The 18,060-nt window shown below is 45.1% G+C and overlaps 1 protein-coding gene across 2 annotated transcripts in view; it reads right to left on the reverse strand.

The window, feature by feature from the left end:
- disp (RND transporter family member dispatched) overlaps positions 1–18,060 on the reverse strand; it is a 481,275-nt gene that overhangs the window by 27,117 nt on the left and 436,098 nt on the right. For both annotated transcript variants that reach the window (XM_050191005.3, XM_050191004.3), the window contains exons 8-10: positions 15,100–15,340; positions 2,918–3,162; positions 382–774 (exon numbers count right to left, since the gene is read on the reverse strand). In XM_050191005.3, the coding sequence (XP_050046962.1) occupies positions 382–774; positions 2,918–3,162; positions 15,100–15,340 (879 nt within the window). The remainder of the gene's footprint in view (positions 1–381; positions 775–2,917; positions 3,163–15,099; positions 15,341–18,060) is intronic.

Here is an 18,060-nt window from a genome sequence, read left to right on the forward strand (position 1 = left end):
ACGAGCTTGCGCTTGAGAAGGTGGCAGTGTCCACTGTGACAGCCTTTCTAGTTTTGCAGTAAAGGAATTCAGAGCCGGAGGAGTTACTGCAGTATGCAGACCCCTTTCTCGTATGATATTCTGCGTTGTGAAAACTATTGTGGTTAGTGATAAAGGCAGACAAAGGCAAAGAAACTAAGACAGTGTGCATCAAGCCACCGGCCTTCCCAGTTCGCCCTTGCACGTGCACCAGAGCATGTGACCTCCAACCCACGACACCATGCATGATGCATGGGCTACGCACGTGGCGCCACACCGAGGACTGCACGGCAGTGTCTGCAGCATGAATGAACCTCGAATGTCCACATAAGAGCACCATAACAAATACCGGCAAACCGTTACCTGAGTTACGTCATCCTCCAGCTGGCCGTACTCCTCAAGGTCCTTGAAGTAGGGCATAGCCACGGTGCTTTGGGCTATGGGTAGGAACACGCTCGTGTAGGACAGGTGGGGCTTGTGGACGAGCTTGCCCGGACCAGACGGCGCAGACGCCGAGTTGTTCCATTGGCTGCCGCCGTCCCAGTCGCTGATCAACTCGTCGCCGTCGTCGTCCCCCCGGCCCGCGACCGGTGCGAGGAAGTCGACGTCGGCCAAGTAGTGGAGGATGGTGTACACTGCGTTGTACTCGATGCACTCGGCGGGTACCCCGCGGCACAGCGGGGCCCCCGAGGCACAGTCGTGGCTCAACTTCATGCTGTGGTAGTGGGGCGCACAGGCTTCCAGCCTCTTGAGAACCTGCATTACACAATCCCACATTGTGCTGACCTACCGGATGAGCAAGAAAATAAGGGGTACCAAAGGGTTTGATTTTTTTTTTTAGTTACAACCACAAGAAGACAACAGACAACGAAGCCAGGGAAAGACCGGGGGATATTAACTGTTCCTTTTTTTTTTTTGTAACTGAAGTGTAGAAATATAAGGAAAAGCGAAATAAACTGGACGTAAAGATAGTTTGCCCACGTCTTCAGTATGACGCGTGTGACTCTCTACCATTGCGTTACCGCTATAGTTGTCCTCCCGTAAGCTTTCTTGAGCCTTTGCTAATGTATACCACAGGGAGTGTTTATGCTTATGCACCACAGGAGTGTCACATGCTTATTTATTTATTTATAATTTTTTTTGTGGTAGTTGAATATGTTACAATTTAAATATATTTGATTTGGAGCATATTGGTACATCTTGCTTATAATTTTTTTATGTGAAATAGTCACATTTCTTTGTGTTCATCATTAAGCAGGACAATGTCGAAGCAGCTACGTGCTTGACCTGACTGTAGCATGGCATTTCATATGACCTTCGAATTTGAAGTCTCCTTACATATGTTTTTTTTAATCAGTTTTTGAGTGAATCAATATTTAGGCCGCAGGTGAGGAGGCACTTTCCCTTTTAGATGCTTCATGCATTTAAAGCACGATGATTCATTCTGAATTTCCCGCCTGGAATTTTAAAATAGACTCCGAAGTCAGAACCTCTACAACTGATGTCACAAGTGAAATGATGCAGTACCACCTAAATAATAGTAGTACCATTTGCAGTACTACTATTAAAGCACTTGACAGTTGTGAATACTGTGAGTTACTGTGTAAAATATGTGGCATTGTCATTGCGACAATGCAGTTGGCACTGACATTGTTGATGCTTTCGACATTGTTTTCAACGCAAAAACCTTATTCATAGCGTATCCTCTATCATGGGTATTTGGCATGCTTGAGGCTTATCATCATCACTGCCATGCACACTTCTTTGTGCTGTTGAACGTTTGTCTCATGAGCATCACAATGAATAATTGCTCGCAAAAGCATCACCATCTTGTCAAGAACAATTCCTATGCGATGCACATAATCTACTAATCCACATACAGTACACCTATTGGCCATTATGGCCTCCGAAATACATGGACAGATGCCGCTGCTCTCAGGGTCTGTGTGCAGTGCAATACCTTGCCCAAATTGCCCAGCACTGTTGTTGAGTGATAGCGCTGTGGTTAGCACGCTCGTCTCCCAAATTTACATTGCTTCGCTGACATGGGATCAAATTCCAGCGGACCTTGTTGGGGACAAGTTTTATTTTTCTTCGTGCTGTGGCAATGACAATGCCGGAGATGATGTTGCTTGACGACAACGGAAAAATTTTGGTTTTGTGTCATTGGTGATGACAACAGCCATCGCCAGGGTAATGGAATGGACGGGTGGATAAGGCAAACCCAATTTCGGGCTCTTAACTGCCATTGCCGTAAAATATTTTTGTACTACCCTTGATTCTCCCAGTGGGTGAATCATTGCAGCACCAAATTTCATTCCAGCAATATTTATATAAGACCCTGTGCCCTAAGCTACCTTGCTCTTGTTCCTTGTATGCTCACACACTTTTGTTAAAATCAAGTGACAGAGTATTACGTATCAAAACCATAACATGAATGTTAAAGACACTGATATGAAGTTCTGGATTGATTTCAGTGCTCTGGAGCTCTTTTAATGTACACCTAAAGACACCCAAAGCGTGGCACACAAACATTTTTGCATTTGGTCTCTATTGAAACGCAGTCGCTGCACAAGGAAACGAACCAACGACTGCATGATCAACAGCCTAATGCCAAGCGAGTAGAAAGTGTGGCTTGTTGGTGGTGCATGATTTGACATGCAAGGCAGAAGCATGAGATGGACAAGAACAGATGCTGCTTGCAAGTCAGCACCGCACCCATCTGCTCCTGTCTGTCCAGTGTTCCTGGGCTGCATGTCTAATCAAGCAGAGTGCCAGATACAGTGTGACATTATTGCGGGAGCGCACATTTAGAGCAAGCAGCTGAACAAAGACGTCACTGGCTTGCCACGAGGGCTCGAGATTGTGGGTCCTGCCAAGGACGTTTAAAGAGACAAACCTCCTGGACATCGGTCGCCGTGATGTCCAGGCACGAAGACCGGTTGTGCAGCAGCGCGACGAAGTGCGGGATGGACCAGGAAGTGCAGCAGCGACGTGGGCTGACCCGCTCGCAAATGGATCGCAGGCTGGCAGGGCGTCGCAACACGTCCAGGTCAGTCCGACAGATGGACTGTAGAGCCTCCAGGGTGAACAGGTTTGTTCCGGGAACCTTTGGGCCAAAGACCACGTGGCCGTGGCTTCGAGCTGAAGCATACAGGAGAGTTAGTTGGACGACCTCTTTGCTGAACTAGTTCCCCCACGTGTAGGACAGGCATAATTGTGCAAACTAAGACAATCACATAAAAAGAAGAACAAAAGGATCGGCGCTACTCTGGGGCTCTGCTACATTGGCACTTTCAAATGCTCAGATTTTTTTCCAGGTCTTCGCTGACCACATTTTTATTGTATTTTCCTGGCAGTCTATGACACTGGAAGTCTGGCCACAACAAAGAAATCGCTGTTCATAACTTGGCATGTCACTATGACAGCTCATCATTCTCAACAAACAAATACTCCAAGGAAGCTGTAAAGCAGTCGAGACGCACCATCAGATTTGATTGAATCATGTGTTTCATGATGTTTTAACAGCTCACCCGCTCAGGCTCGCACTCACAAAACCAGCAAAAGGTACACATTTTTTTATTTCCGGATTCTTTAGGATCAGTAAAAAACTATGCCTTCTTCACATATATGCCACTAACTCTGCCACAATTAAACCATGCTCATTGCCCAGTGCAACTTAGCAACATATCAGACAGCCTAACAATCTGCATACAATCCAAAAATGTGGTGATGTCCTGCTCTGTGGTGATGTGGTGATGTCCCCGCGGCATCACCACGATGTGGGTCGCATCTAATCCCTTCCTGTATTTGGTACAGATCTTTGGCCTGCTGATCACTGCCAACAACACGCGCGTGGAACCGGCGAACGTCGTAGCGGCGCATGAGCGGAATTTCCATCACCACGAAGCACCGGATAATCTACAAGCACCGTCATGGGCAACGCTACCCTCTCACCCAACGGAGACGTTACAACGTTACCACGTGACCAGAGAGTGGATGACGACATGGACGGATTCCGCTATAAAAGGCTTTCCAGCGGACTTGCCTGGCACTGGGCACGGCGGCATCACCACGATGTGGGTCGCATCTAATCCCTTCCTGTATTTGGTACAGATCTTTGGCCTGCTGATCACTGCCAACAACACGCGCGTGGAACCGGCGAACGTCGTAGCGGCGCATGAGCGGAATTTCCATCACCACGAAGCACCGGATAATCTACAAGCACCGTCATGGGCAACGCTACCCTCTCACCCAACGGAGACGTTACAACGTTACCACGTGACCAGAGAGTGGATGACGACATGGACGGATTCCGCTATAAAAGGCTTTCCAGCGGACTTGCCTGGCACTGGGCACGGCGGCATCACCACGATGTGGGTCGCATCTAATCCCTTCCTGTATTTGGTACAGATCTTTGGCCTGCTGATCACTGCCAACAACACGCGCGTGGAACCGGCGAACGTCGTAGCGGCGCATGAGCGGAATTTCCATCACCACGAAGCACCGGATAATCTACAAGCACCGTCATGGGCAACGCTACCCTCTCACCCAACGGAGACGTTACAACGTTACCACGTGACCAGAGAGTGGATGACGACATGGACGGATTCCGCTATAAAAGGCTTTCCAGCGGACTTGCCTGGCACTGGGCACGGCGGCATCACCACGATGTGGGTCGCATCTAATCCCTTCCTGTATTTGGTACAGATCTTTGGCCTGCTGATCACTGCCAACAACACGCGCGTGGAACCGGCGAACGTCGTAGCGGCGCATGAGCGGAATTTCCATCACCACGAAGCACCGGATAATCTACAAGCACCGTCATGGGCAACGCTACCCTCTCACCCAACGGAGACGTTACAACGTTACCACGTGACCAGAGAGTGGATGACGACATGGACGGATTCCGCTATAAAAGGCTTTCCAGCGGACTTGCCTGGCACTGGGCACGGCGGCATCACCATGATGTGGGTCGCATCTAATCCCTTCCTGTATTTGGTACAGGTAAGCAAACGATACGGAAAGTGCTTTCGTTCTGACGATCCATTTTTGGTGGTGTTGCCGTGCCCACGGTTGTTCGGCTCCGGAATATGTTGCACTTTGTTCGATACTGCTTCATGTGTTCGATGGTTACTACTGCTTTGTGGCGACATCGAAACTAACCCCGGCCCTGACCTCGCACAAATAGCAAAACAACTTAGTGAGATTGCAATCGACATTAGGGAAATTAAAGAAAAACGCCTTACTGATATTGACAAAAAATTAGATTCCTTGGCCAGCCTAGAAATTAAGGTTACGTCGTGCCAGGAGCAAATTGCTTACCTTGAAGCAAGAATTGATGACCTGGAGAACCGAAGCAGAAGGTCTAACATCATTGTTTACGGACTACCTGAAGCTGAAGAAGAGAAAACCGAATCGCTAGAAGGTGCTGTGAACAATGAGATAATAAAAGGTATTCTTGAGCTAGAACCAGTGGCTATAGAACGTATTCATAGGTTGGGACGGCCATCCCCTGGCAAGGTTAGGCCTGTTATTCTCAAGCTCCTAGATTCAAGAGACAAAATTACAATTCTAAAGCAGGGAAGCAAACTGAAAGGCACGAATTACTCTATTGGCGAGGATTTTTCGGTAAGAGTACGGGAAATCAGAAGAAAGCTATGGCAAAGCTGCAAAATGAATCGAGAGAACGGCGAGAAAGCCTCGCTGGTATACGATAAGCTATATATCAATAAAAAGGCATACGTTTGGGACGAAAACAAAAATGATAAAGTACCTGTTAAAAAAAACGGAAGCAAAAAGCGGCGCACGGCGGCAAGCGAAACCCGACGGCCAAATACTCGAAGCCAAGCGCCATTGGCGCAGACATAACTGAGCAATGCGACCAGATCCCTCGTCTGGAAAGCACATCCAAAGTAAAAATCGCTAGGTCCTCCAAAAAAGCCGGAGATGTAACCAAACGGAAAGAACTGAGGCTACTTAACATAAATGCGCGCAGTGTCACTAATAAAATAGATAAGTTAGAAACCATACTTATGCAGCATGATCCTCACATCGCGGTGATAACAGAAACGTGGCTGAGAAAGGAAATTAGTGACGATGAAATCTTTCCCTCATGTTACAACGTATATCGAAAAGATAGAACTACTAGAGGTGGGGGAGTAGCTATCCTTGTTAAACCCGTAGTAGAAGCTACGATTACAACTGATGTTGGCATTCCTGAATGCTTGTGCGTACAGTTATCCTGTTGGGGACATAGCTTCATCTTATATGCATGTTACAGGTCGCCGGACGCGTGCCCGGAGTATTTAACTGTGCTCAAAGAACGTATGTCACAGTATCATAATAAGAAAATTTTCGTGGTCGGTGACCTTAACTTGCCAAGTGTGGACTGGGAGGGACTGTCCTGTTCCCAGGCCAGTAAAAACGCTAACATCATGTTTGATATCATGCTCGCTCACGACCTAACTCAAATAATCAAACAACCCACACGCGTACAAGGACATGCAAGCTCGGTTCTAGATTTGGTTTTTGTAAATAGGGCTTTTTCAGAACATACCATTCTAGTGGAACAAGGGCTGTCCGATCATGAACTTGTAAGCGTGTCAATTCCTTTTCTTAAATGCAGTAGCTACCAAAAATCTCCCATTCGGTATTTTAAGGACTATTCCCGAGCTGACGATGCTCGTGTGCTTGAATACATGGAAACCGTACTTGCTGACTGTGATGACGGCGCCCCGGACACGGGCGCTCTTTGGGACAAATTTGTTGAGACGTGTCATTATTGCATGAGCAACTTTATACCCAGCAAACGCAAACAAACACATAGGCGTACACCCTGGATGACTCGTGAAATCATTAAATTGAAGAGAAAAGTTAAACGGCTAAAAAAGCAGCATGCGCACTGCAGTATTATCGGCGATCACCAAAGAATCCTTGCACAAGCGATGCATCACGCAAAGGATTACTACTTTAAAACTGTAATGCCCAATTTTATAAAGAATGATCCTTCCAAATTCTGGAATTATCTCAGTGAAACCAAGAAAGCAGTTTCAAAGATATCAGTTGACGGTAGCATAGTCACAAATTATGAAGATATAGCAAATCATTTTAATGCCTATTTTCATAGCGTGTTTTCAGTATCCGGACCATGTACGCTTACCACGATGTCCTTTCAACCATACGAAGTCAATTTTATTTCGTATCCTGGTTTGGTTTCTATGCTTTTAAACTTAAACACGAAAAAATGTTGCGGTCCTGACGATCTTCCAAATGTGTTTCTTCGACGATATGCCGAATGCGTTGCCAAGTTCCTTTTCATTATTTTTAATAGTTCCTTGTCAACAGCAACCTTGCCGCGTGACTGGAAGACGGCCCGAGTAATCCCTATCTTCAAAAAAGGCGACAGATTATTACTATCTAACTACAGACCGATATCTTTAACTTCCTCATGTTGTAAACTTATAGAACATATTATAGGCACTCAAATTACAGAATTTCTTGACAAACACTCCATATTAACAAGTTTTCAGCACGGTTTTAGGAAGAAGTATTCGACAGTGACGCAACTCGTCACTGTTACGCATGAGTTTGCCAAAGGTCTTGATAATAATATTCAGATAGACACAATTTTTTTAGATTTCTGTAAGGCATTTGATAAAGTTCCTCATGACAAACTAATCTATAAACTAAACAACATTGGTCTTCCGAAGGTGTTGGTCGCTTGGGTGGCTGAATATTTGAGAAATCGGGTGCAGTTTGTCACAGTCGAGGATCAAAATTCGCGCCTTCTACCAGTCACGTCGGGTGTGCCCCAAGGCAGTGTGCTAGGGCCGTTGCTATTTTTGTGCTATATAAATGATATCGTAGATATAATTGATCCAACGGTTCAAATTCGATTGTTCGCAGATGACTGTATATTATTCCGTGAAGTTTGCAGCATACATGATCAAAAAGAACTAAACAAAAATCTAGATTACGTATACCAATGGTGCAACCAGTGGGGCATGGTCATAAATGCACAAAAAACAGTTTCCATTTCTATAACTAAAAGAAAATCCCCATTTCAGTATGCTTACTCCATAGGTTCATCTACAGTTAATCATGTCGATAACTACACATATTTAGGTGTAACGTTCACGGCTAACCTCTCCTGGAATTCACACGTTGATAACATTTGTTCCTCTGCTTTCAGAAAGTTGTGTTTCCTAAGACACAAGCTTCGTAATTCACCACCAAATGTAAAACTTCTATGCTATCAATCATACATCAGACCAAAGCTAGAATATGCAAGCATAGTATGGGACCCCTACACAAAACATAACATTGATAAACTCGAAAGAATTCAAAGAAAGGCTGTTCGATTTATCTTTTCTAAATTTCGTCGTGTGGACTCTCCGTCGGAACTAATGACAGCCAATAACATACCCCCCCTTCAGTACAGAAGAAGGCAATTTCGCTTGGGCTTCCTGAATTCTCTACTTAACCAGCAATTCGCTATTGATCCTTCCTTGTATTTATCCCCCCTATCCACAAGACCTACACGACATCAACAACCAAGATCTTTAACGCCATATTTCGCAAAAACAGATGCTTATAAATTTTCCTTTTTCCCGCACACAGTGTCTCAATGGAATTCTCTACCAGAGCGCGATCGTCTTGCCATCGTATAGCATTGTATACATTTAGCCATTGTGTTCATTTTTATTTATTTGTATCTGGATGTAAAACATAATGTATGTGCACCCATATACTGTGATATACTGTGATTTATACTATGTGATTTGTTAAAAATGCCCGTCCTGCTTGGACCACGTTATGTGGTCTCCAGTATGTATAAATAAATAAATAAATAAAATAATAAATAAAACTGTGGTATGTATCTGCAGCATTTGCGTTGTGCGCGACAGGACTTGAGTTTGTGCCCAAGCTCATATGCTGCAGTCTGGCTGTGCTATGTGGTGCGGACTGGCTCTGTCCTGCACCAGCCTGACCGATGAATAGGCACACCCAACTTGCACATTTTGAAGTGCTATCAATAGTTCAATTCGAAGCGATGCCTGCCACGGTGTCTAGCTAGGAGAAGCCAGGAGTGAGCGCACACTGGAAAGCCAATGTCTGATCTGACCTTCAGTTTCGTGTGGTCAGAGACTAGCTGGGTGTTAAAAACTAGTAGAAATTGGTGAGCCCATACAGCTATGACAATGATAAGAAGGGTGGCCAACGCTTAATTCTTATGCAGGCAGCCGCACCCGAGCGTGAGCAGACATTAGTCAGCTTATTCCGGAAATGCGTAATTCTTTACAAACTCAAAAAGGACGATTTTCACTAAATTCAGACTGTTTATTAAACTGCGTCAATAAATATACATAGTAAGAGTAGGAAGAAGTGGGCTGATCCAAAAGCACTTCTCAATTGATGTCAGCCATTGGCCAACAGCAGCTGTCTATAGGAATCTTCTATATGACGATATATGCAAGCAGCTGGCACCTTTGAAGTGGCTGAGGAGAAAACGTCACTTGAAAAAATAGTGTTTGAGAAATATGCGACTTCCCGCTCGGCTTGTTAGCTCCATTGGTTCAGATGTTCACAACAGTGTATGCTATCCATGCACTGCATTTTTTCAGCAAACCTGAGAGGTGGTTCAGGACTCTTTTAAAATTAATTTGCAGAAAAAACTGCACAGGTCTCAGTCACACCCTTTCGGCGCCCATGACTTAATTAAGTTCCCAGTATAACTTTACCAGCTGAACTGCTGACTGTTTTGCACTGAAATTTTACACAGATGTAATGTATTACAGTGTATTCAGACTGATATTGTGTTAGCATACATAGCTTGTTTGTTTCGTTCACAATAAATACAAAGCAGGTGCCACCAGCGATGATGCCAGCAAAATAAATGTAATTTCTCTGCAACAAAACAAACAACAAACAAGCCTACGGTGAAATGTGCCTTTCACTATAGCGGCGATGGATGGTACCATTAATACGTTAAAGCAAACTGAAACTTTCTTTAGTGGTGTGACCTCAGACTATGCATGTTTTGTTACGTCTCGTTTAGTGGGGGTCAGAACACTGGAATTATGTTAAGAGGGGATTAACTGCATTTATCAAGCACTGAGGTACAAGAATAGCTGTGGTCACATAGCAGTAGGAATCTAGAGTGTGTAGATGGGAGTGCTCAGAAGCCTGAGGGTCAGATGCAACTGGATATTTTGTCTGCTCGAAGTTCACAAAAGAGATGGAGGGTTGCAAAGATGGAGGAAGCAGAGGATTCAGAAGGCGTGCTCAGGCAGCGTAAAGGAATTGCAGGGGATGGCAGCGTCATCTCTTGAACCTTCTTGCAGTAACGCAAACTTCAGATTTATCGTAAACAAAACGGGGCAAGTAATGCAAGCTAATACATTAGCTGAATCCACCATGATATGAGCTTAAATCTGAGTGGAAATCAGCAAGCAGTTTCTGCACAAGAAGTCTACCTAGCGATCCTAATTATGCAAAACCCAGTACAATAGTGTTGCCTTTAAGCAAAAAGATCAGACAACAGGGGAGACAGGACAGAGCGCTGCTTTTCAACTCAACTGCTCACTATTAACCAAGCTGCACAAGTTGATAATCAGTGCACTGTCTTGTCTCATTTCTTCTACTGTCTCGCCTTTGCGATGGAAAACAGCACTATGTAAAACCAATCAACCCAAGAGCAGTGCTGCCGACTCTAGGGAAATTTCCCTAGATTTAGGAATTTTATACCTTGTTTAGCGAAATAAAGAAATTTGTTCGAATCTAGGGAAGTTTATTGCTAGGGCATTGAAACGGCTAAACCACTTATGTGACGGCATGTTTTTATTAGAGACATCTCAAACTACCTTCGCATTAGCATGTGAAGCATGACTTGACCATAGAGTCGTGCAATGAACATATCTTACCAAGCAAACGAGAGGGCATAGATGGCCTGGGTAACAAAGTGCTGCTAGTATGATTTTGCCATTGTTACCTTTAGCAGGGCAGGTGATGTCTGCCAACTGAATTAAATATTTATCTGTAAACTGCAAAACATTAAACAAAGCAGCATGGACACATCTAGGTATAACCAGACACATATACCTAACACCTAGCACGACAATGTGGTCATGGCGTTGAACAGCAGATTATGCATGCATATACTCAAATTTACCTGGAACTTCCCACAGGCAGAGAAATTTTGAGCAGTCCCAATGTTGATGTGTTTGGGCGAGTTTTGCTTTGTAGCAAACATAAACATCAGTTGCATATTTTTGGGCATTGCTGCGAATGACGTGCAAGTGTGTAAATGTGGTGGTGCTAAGTCGTACACAGCGTGCAACAAAAAAAGAAACATTCATATCTTTTACACTGCTGCCATGCAGAAGCACACTGTTTCGCCACTCTTACATTTGTAAGGTAGGTCCGGTGCCAATCTTACAATTCGAATAAGGTTCTGTGTAACCTCGGCATGTTGCTCTAGGTGCAAAACAATTTAGGACAACAACAAAGTATACACATGCTGACGTCTTCTGTGAATATGGCTTCACCTAAGAGGCCACATTAGCCCAACTTGCACTGCGACATCACATCAGGTTGAGCCCAGTGACTTCATTATTTGAATCTTTCAAAATGAGCATAGAAATAAATTTAAACTATAGAACTTGCAGTCATTTGCATGACACAAACAAACATATATCATTACAGAAATCAAATTCACAAAGTGAACAAGCACATTTCGCACAAATCTAGGGACATCTAGGGAAATTTCTTGACTAAGTTGGGGAAAAACTGGTTTTGGATGATGATGATGTGTAGTGTTTTATGGCGCAAGGGCCAGGTATGGCCAAAGAGCGCCATGACAAATGGTAGTGTTAACGATGTAGTATGGAAGATGTGACTTGGCTGTAAAGTGGCCTAAAAATAGTCGCTGTAAAGTGCGTAAAATCTACGTGCTATAAAATTATGGCGATGATTAATGACGAAGACTGTGAAGATTAAAATCCATCGTAAAAGAATGATGCATTGTTTAAAATATGCGAGACGTTTAATTGCTTACAGCACTACAGCCTCGCCAGAGCCCTTGAACCACAAGGGCCTAGAGGCATGTGCTTATTCAAAATAATTATCGCAGCGACATCCTCAAAAGAGAGGAAGCGCTACGAGCGTGTGGGGCTAATAACATGCAACACAACATCTTTCAAAAAACCTAAGACGGCGTTGGTGTCAAAGAGTGGTTCTGGACCAAGTAACATAACAGGATGAAGGGGGATGTGGTGCCTGTATGCTAAGAGAAAATGTTTTTTTCTTTCGGGTTCGGCTTCCCGACACTCCAGTAGGACGTGGAGGACGGTCAGCCTCTCCCCGCATCTACCACAGGTTGGAGGCTCGTTTCCCGTGAGTAAAAAGTTATGTGTGCCAAAAGTGTGTCCTATTCTTAGGCGGCAGAATAGCACATCTCTCCGGCGGCATTTTGTTACAAGAGGCCAGAAACCTAATTGTGGCTTTATTACATGCAGTTTATTATTTATTTCTTCGTCCCACATGCGTTGCCAGTGGCTTCGTAGTTTCCTTCTTAAGAAAGGCTTCAGGTCTGTGACAGGGACCGAAGCAGTAGGATTAACTGCATGCAATGAGATTGATGTGGCCATCTGGTCGGCAAGAACGTTTCCCTCGATGCCCCTATGTCCAGGCACCCAGCATATGATCACATGTTGGTTAGATATATATGCTTTGCACAGTGCGGAGTAGAGATCATTAAATACTGGATTTTTGTGATTACAGAAAGACATCAAGGCCTTCACAACACTGAGGGAGTCCATATATATAATTGATTTCTGGAGTTGTGATTTATTTATATGCTTTACGGCCGACAGCAGTGCGTAGGCCTCAGCCGTAAAGATACTAGTTTCCGGGTGCAGTACGTCGGATTCCGAGAAGGATGGACCGACGGCTGCATAGGATACCCCGTCGTGTGACTTTGATGCGTCTGTGTAGAACTCCGTGCAGGAGTATTTGTGCTGGAGTTCCCGGAAATGCATCTTGATTTCAATCTCTGGGGCATGCTTTGTGACTTCCACGAACGATATATCACATTGTATGAGCTGCCACTCCCAAGGAGGTAGCAGCTTGGCTGGATGCATTAGGCAAAGCTCGAGGAGTGGAACGTGCATTTCTTCGCTAAGCTCCCTCATACGCAGCGAGAAAGGCTGTCTTACGGACGGACGATTGCGAAAGAGTGTAGCACATGTCATGTCATTAATGGTACTAAAACAGGGATGTTGGGGGTTTGAGTGGACTTTCAGAAAATATGTATGGCTGATGTATGTTCTCTGCAGATGAAGTGACCACTCATTTGATTCTACATATAAACTTTGTATGGGACTCGCACTGAAAGCGCCTGTGGCTAGTCGGATTCCTAGATGGTGGACTGGGTCTAGCATACTTAGTGCGCTCGGGGCGGCAGAGTGGTAAATCACGGCGCCATAGTCTAGTCGTGATCGAATGAGGCTTTTATAGAGATTCATTAAGCACTTCCTGTCACTACCCCACGTAGTCTGGGATAGAAGTTTGATTATGTTCATTGTTTTTAGACACTTTTCTTTGAGATGTTTAATGTGGGGGACGAAGGTGAGTCTGTAGTCAAGTATGACACCTAGAAATTTGTGTTCTTTGTTTACAGGTATCTGTTGTCCACGCAGTTCTATGCAAGGATCTGGGATAAGTCCTCTCTTTCTTGTAAAAAGAACACAAGAGCTTTTGTTAGGATTGATCTTAAACCCATTCTTGTCTGCCCACATTGACACTTTGTTCAGGCCATGCTGTACCTGTCTCTCGCAGACTGCGAGGTTACAAGATTTGAAAGCTATTTGAATGTCGTCCACGTAGACAGAGTAAAAGATGGCGGGTGGTAGTGAAGCACGAAGCGTGTTCATCTTCACGATAAATAGCATGCAGCTGAGCACGCCTCCTTGGGGTACACCCGTTTCTTGCGTAAAAGGACGTGAGAGTGCATTGCCAACTTTTACCCGGAAGGTACGATTTGACAGATAGCTTTTTATTATATTAAACATATTACCGTGGATGCCCATTTCTGACAGGTCTCTTAAGATTTCGTAACGCCACGTTGTGTCATACGCCTTTTCCATATCGAGAAATATCGATAGGAAGAACTGTTTATGTATAAATGCGTCCCGGATATTCCCTTCAACACGCACGAGATGATCGGTTGTGGAGCGCCCTTCTCGGAAGCCGCACTGATAAGCATCAAGCATTTTGCTCTGTTCAAGGAAATGAATGAGTCGCCGATTTATCATTTTTTCGAACACCTTACAAATGCAACTTGTGAGGGCTATCGGGCGGTAACTTGCCACTGAGGAAGGGTCTTTGCCTTGTTTCAAAACAGGGACTACAATGGCTTCCTTCCACGCGGTTGGAAGGTACCCTGCATCCCAGATGGTGTTGGCAGTGTTGCCCAAGGGTACACTCGCCCTCAATATATTACAGGGCATGAAAGCGTGTGGTAACAATTCTGGGAGTGGCAGAGCAGCTGCCACAGCTGCGGATCCAAGTAAACCTGCGTAGGTGCAGTGATGCCTAGAGGCATATGGCTTCATGCCGTCGGCTACAATGTGTGGGTGCGTTGGAGTCCAGAGTTGGTGGAGTCGATGACGCAGTGTACGTACTGGGCTCAAGTTGGTGAAACCGCCATCCCTTCGCATGCGGCACACTAATGCAAGGCTGGCTTGCCATGCTAGCGACATGCTACTGAAAGCAAAGTTCGCTTCACCGCAGCAAAACGCAGGCTTGGTGGGCCCAAACAATGTAGCAGGACATAGGAAGCCAAGGCTGCAGGCATCACTGGGCCTGCGTAGGTTTGCTTCAAAGCAAGGTTGTGCTGGTGCATTGGTGCTTCGCTGAGTGTGGCCACGCGCTCACAGGCCCTATGGTATTTTGTGGACAAGTGTACGTGCTCAGTATAATACAAATTTCGCTAAGATCTGTACACCTTAAGAAAAGGTCACTTGAATTGCCCTTTTAATGACAGAAACATCAAGTCAGCTGTGAAAAGGGGTGCCTCACATGGATCACTGCAGAAGTAGTGTGTCCTTTCACGGTTCCTAGGAGCGCCCTCCCCTCGACGCTTCCACATGGGGCCAAGCTTTCGCCGTGGCTTTCCCGGCTCCGACCGTGCGTCCTGTGGGTCTTTCTTGCGTTTGCGACCCTTGGAGGTTGGTGGACTTTGAACAAGCCGACCGTATGACCCTTCCTCTTCGTCGGCTGGGGGGACTTCTGGCTGACTTTCATTCGTTGGGGTTCCCTGCTGTGAGGTGAGGAGGGAAGGAAGGAAAAAAGATTAATCGGGATCAACATTTCACATCTGGAAGGGGCAGCCCAAGACGACAGAGACAGAAGGCTTCAATATGTTCAACCAGTACCAAGTTATCCAAATGTCGATTCTTCTACAGAACATTTCACAACTTAGGCTGTTAGCGAGACAGTGTGTTGATAAGAAACGTAGGGAGGTAGGTATTAGATGCATTTCTCTAAGCAGCTACTGCTAATCAAATTTATCGATTTTCATCACAGACTCTTTGATTTTGCCCCATGCGTCAGCCAGCTCATTCAACTGGTATGCCGAGGCAATCGCACGAGTTATCCCGACGCTGTGATCTGACCACGTGCCTGCTCTACTACATTTCTGTGGTCTTTCTTTGTGTGCCCAGCAGGGGACTTGAACAACCTTCAAAGCAATATAGCATGGCACTAATTGGATATCTCCCACTCTTCAATATTGCTCTCGGGGAAGCCCACCCATCTCTATCATAAACATCAGTGCCTTTGATTTCACCCTTTCTATGCATGCCACTCAAGTAATCTCCCTCTGATGGGACCATAAAGGTTTTATCAATAAAATGAAATAAAAATTATGTGGTCAAATGTTCTGCAGCAATACACAGGCCAAGAGAGGAGCTCTAGTTAAGGGACTGCAGATTAATTCTGACCATCAAAGAACTACGGATTCATTTTTATCACCTAGGGATCATCAAGGTGTCCCCAAACCTAAGCAGAAAAAGTATTTTTGCATTTTGCCCCACCAGAATCCGGCCACTGTGGCCTAGGACTAAACCTGTGGCTTTGTTCTCAGCAGTAGGACACCACAGCTACTGAGCCACCATGGCAAGTTAGGCAGCTACTCTGTGCCAGGGAACATGGAGGAGCATGATGTGCAAGAATGACGATAAAGGGTAAGGGAAGCGCATGGTGGGAAAGTCAATCCTTAGAGTCCAAACACATGCTCTTCAAGAAATTTGAAAGGCACCAAAACAGCATGAAAGAATGAGACAAAGCAAGAACACAAATGACAAGACACTTTGTCATTTGCGTTCTTGCTTTACCCCATTCTTTCACACTGTTTTAACTCTGATGTTTGCCAGCTAGCCCGCGTCATTAATGCAATTGTTCATAAAGTTAGGCCTAGACGGGCTGGCAAGTAGGTTTACCATGCCATCAAGAGCCCGAAGTAATGTGTTCCGACAACGGTTCATTGCCAAGATAGTAAAGAGCAGCAGTGGACAGTTATATTGAGGACAATTATTGAGGGGACTCGTCGGTATCATAAAAAAGGCCTCATGGTGATACGCTCTTGCTAAGTCCCTTAATTGACCAAGTCAAGAAAAGTCTATGAGCAGGAGACATTGCTGTCTGGGATGTACAATACAAAGCAACAAGGCCTTATAGTGTTAAAATAGTTCAGGCTTCGAGGTAGGGTTGCCAAAGTGTACGTGGCTTGTGTATCTGGGCGAGAAGCCGTATTACTGTGCGAAACTCAGTGGATGCACCAACGCTACAGGCTACACTGAGGCTGGGTACTCTATCAGGCATTTTACCTTTGGTTTTAGACTACAAGGAAGCAGTAAAATTGAAAACTGAAAACTATACCTGCACTTGTAGTACAGTTTGGTCTTAATGATACCAGCTTGCACAGCTTTGCTGCCTCAAAACAAAAAACAAGGTTAAAAAGATAAAGTTACACAAGAAGACCCAAACACAAAGCACAGGAATAACATCAACATTCAACAGAGAGCCTTGCGGCAATAAACAATGGCGATCTTTCGAACCCACAGAGCTTTCTACAAAATTTACTAGAGAGAACTCTGGCACTAGTGTATACGGAAGCTGCAAGCATGATAGTACAACCAGTATAAGAATTATCATTACTACATGGATTTGCCTAAACTTCATCCTTATGGCGTCAAACAGCTCTGTGACCTTAGAAACTGATCATTTTTATTGAAATATTGCAGTATAAGTGCCCCAATTTGCAAGCGATTATGCATATGCGCAAAGTCTTCCTGACTTCTGCATCCAGAAACATAGAATAGCTTCGAAGTTTGGGCCAATAAAGGCAGGTAAAGAAGAATAAACAAAGCCACAAGAATGTCTGGAGCCACAAGCGCAAACATCACACAAATACAAGTCCTAGCCATCGTTCCCACGGTAGCTAAATGATCACATCACCAGAGTTGCCTCTAGTAATTGTTTAGCAGGAAAGTTCAATGGTAAAACTCATCACCCGCAACTCTTCTGGCCCAGACAAAGCTACTGGAGTGCTCCAGACTCTGGTTTACCATTCTGCACTCGATTTGGCCGAGGTTTCAGATGTGGTGGGTACACCCCCCGGAATGACTTCGGATGGGTGTCTCGTGGTGTAGCTGCCACGGTCGCGCTCCTGGCATTTCAATGTTCAGCACAAGGCCGCACATGATGCAGGCCTCAGAGCTAGGAAAGCAGCATGTAGGGCAGCATGGCGACATTCCTACATCCTGTCTCGCTATCTCGGCTCTCAATACTATCATGAAGGCCATGGAACATTGGAGCAGCTGATTACTGGTCTCAGCGTTCATCCTTATCTGTCGCCAATTTCATGCCCACTGCAAGATGACGGCCTTTCTCAGCAATCTCCAACTACCCTTTCTCTGGCACCAGCCGACTCCATCCTGTGCCAAAAATTATCCAATCGTATCACACCGCCAAATCTTC

This window comes from Dermacentor andersoni, chromosome 10, assembly GCF_023375885.2.
Source record: "Dermacentor andersoni chromosome 10, qqDerAnde1_hic_scaffold, whole genome shotgun sequence".
Classification (NCBI taxonomy): Eukaryota; Metazoa; Arthropoda; class Arachnida; order Ixodida; family Ixodidae; genus Dermacentor; species Dermacentor andersoni.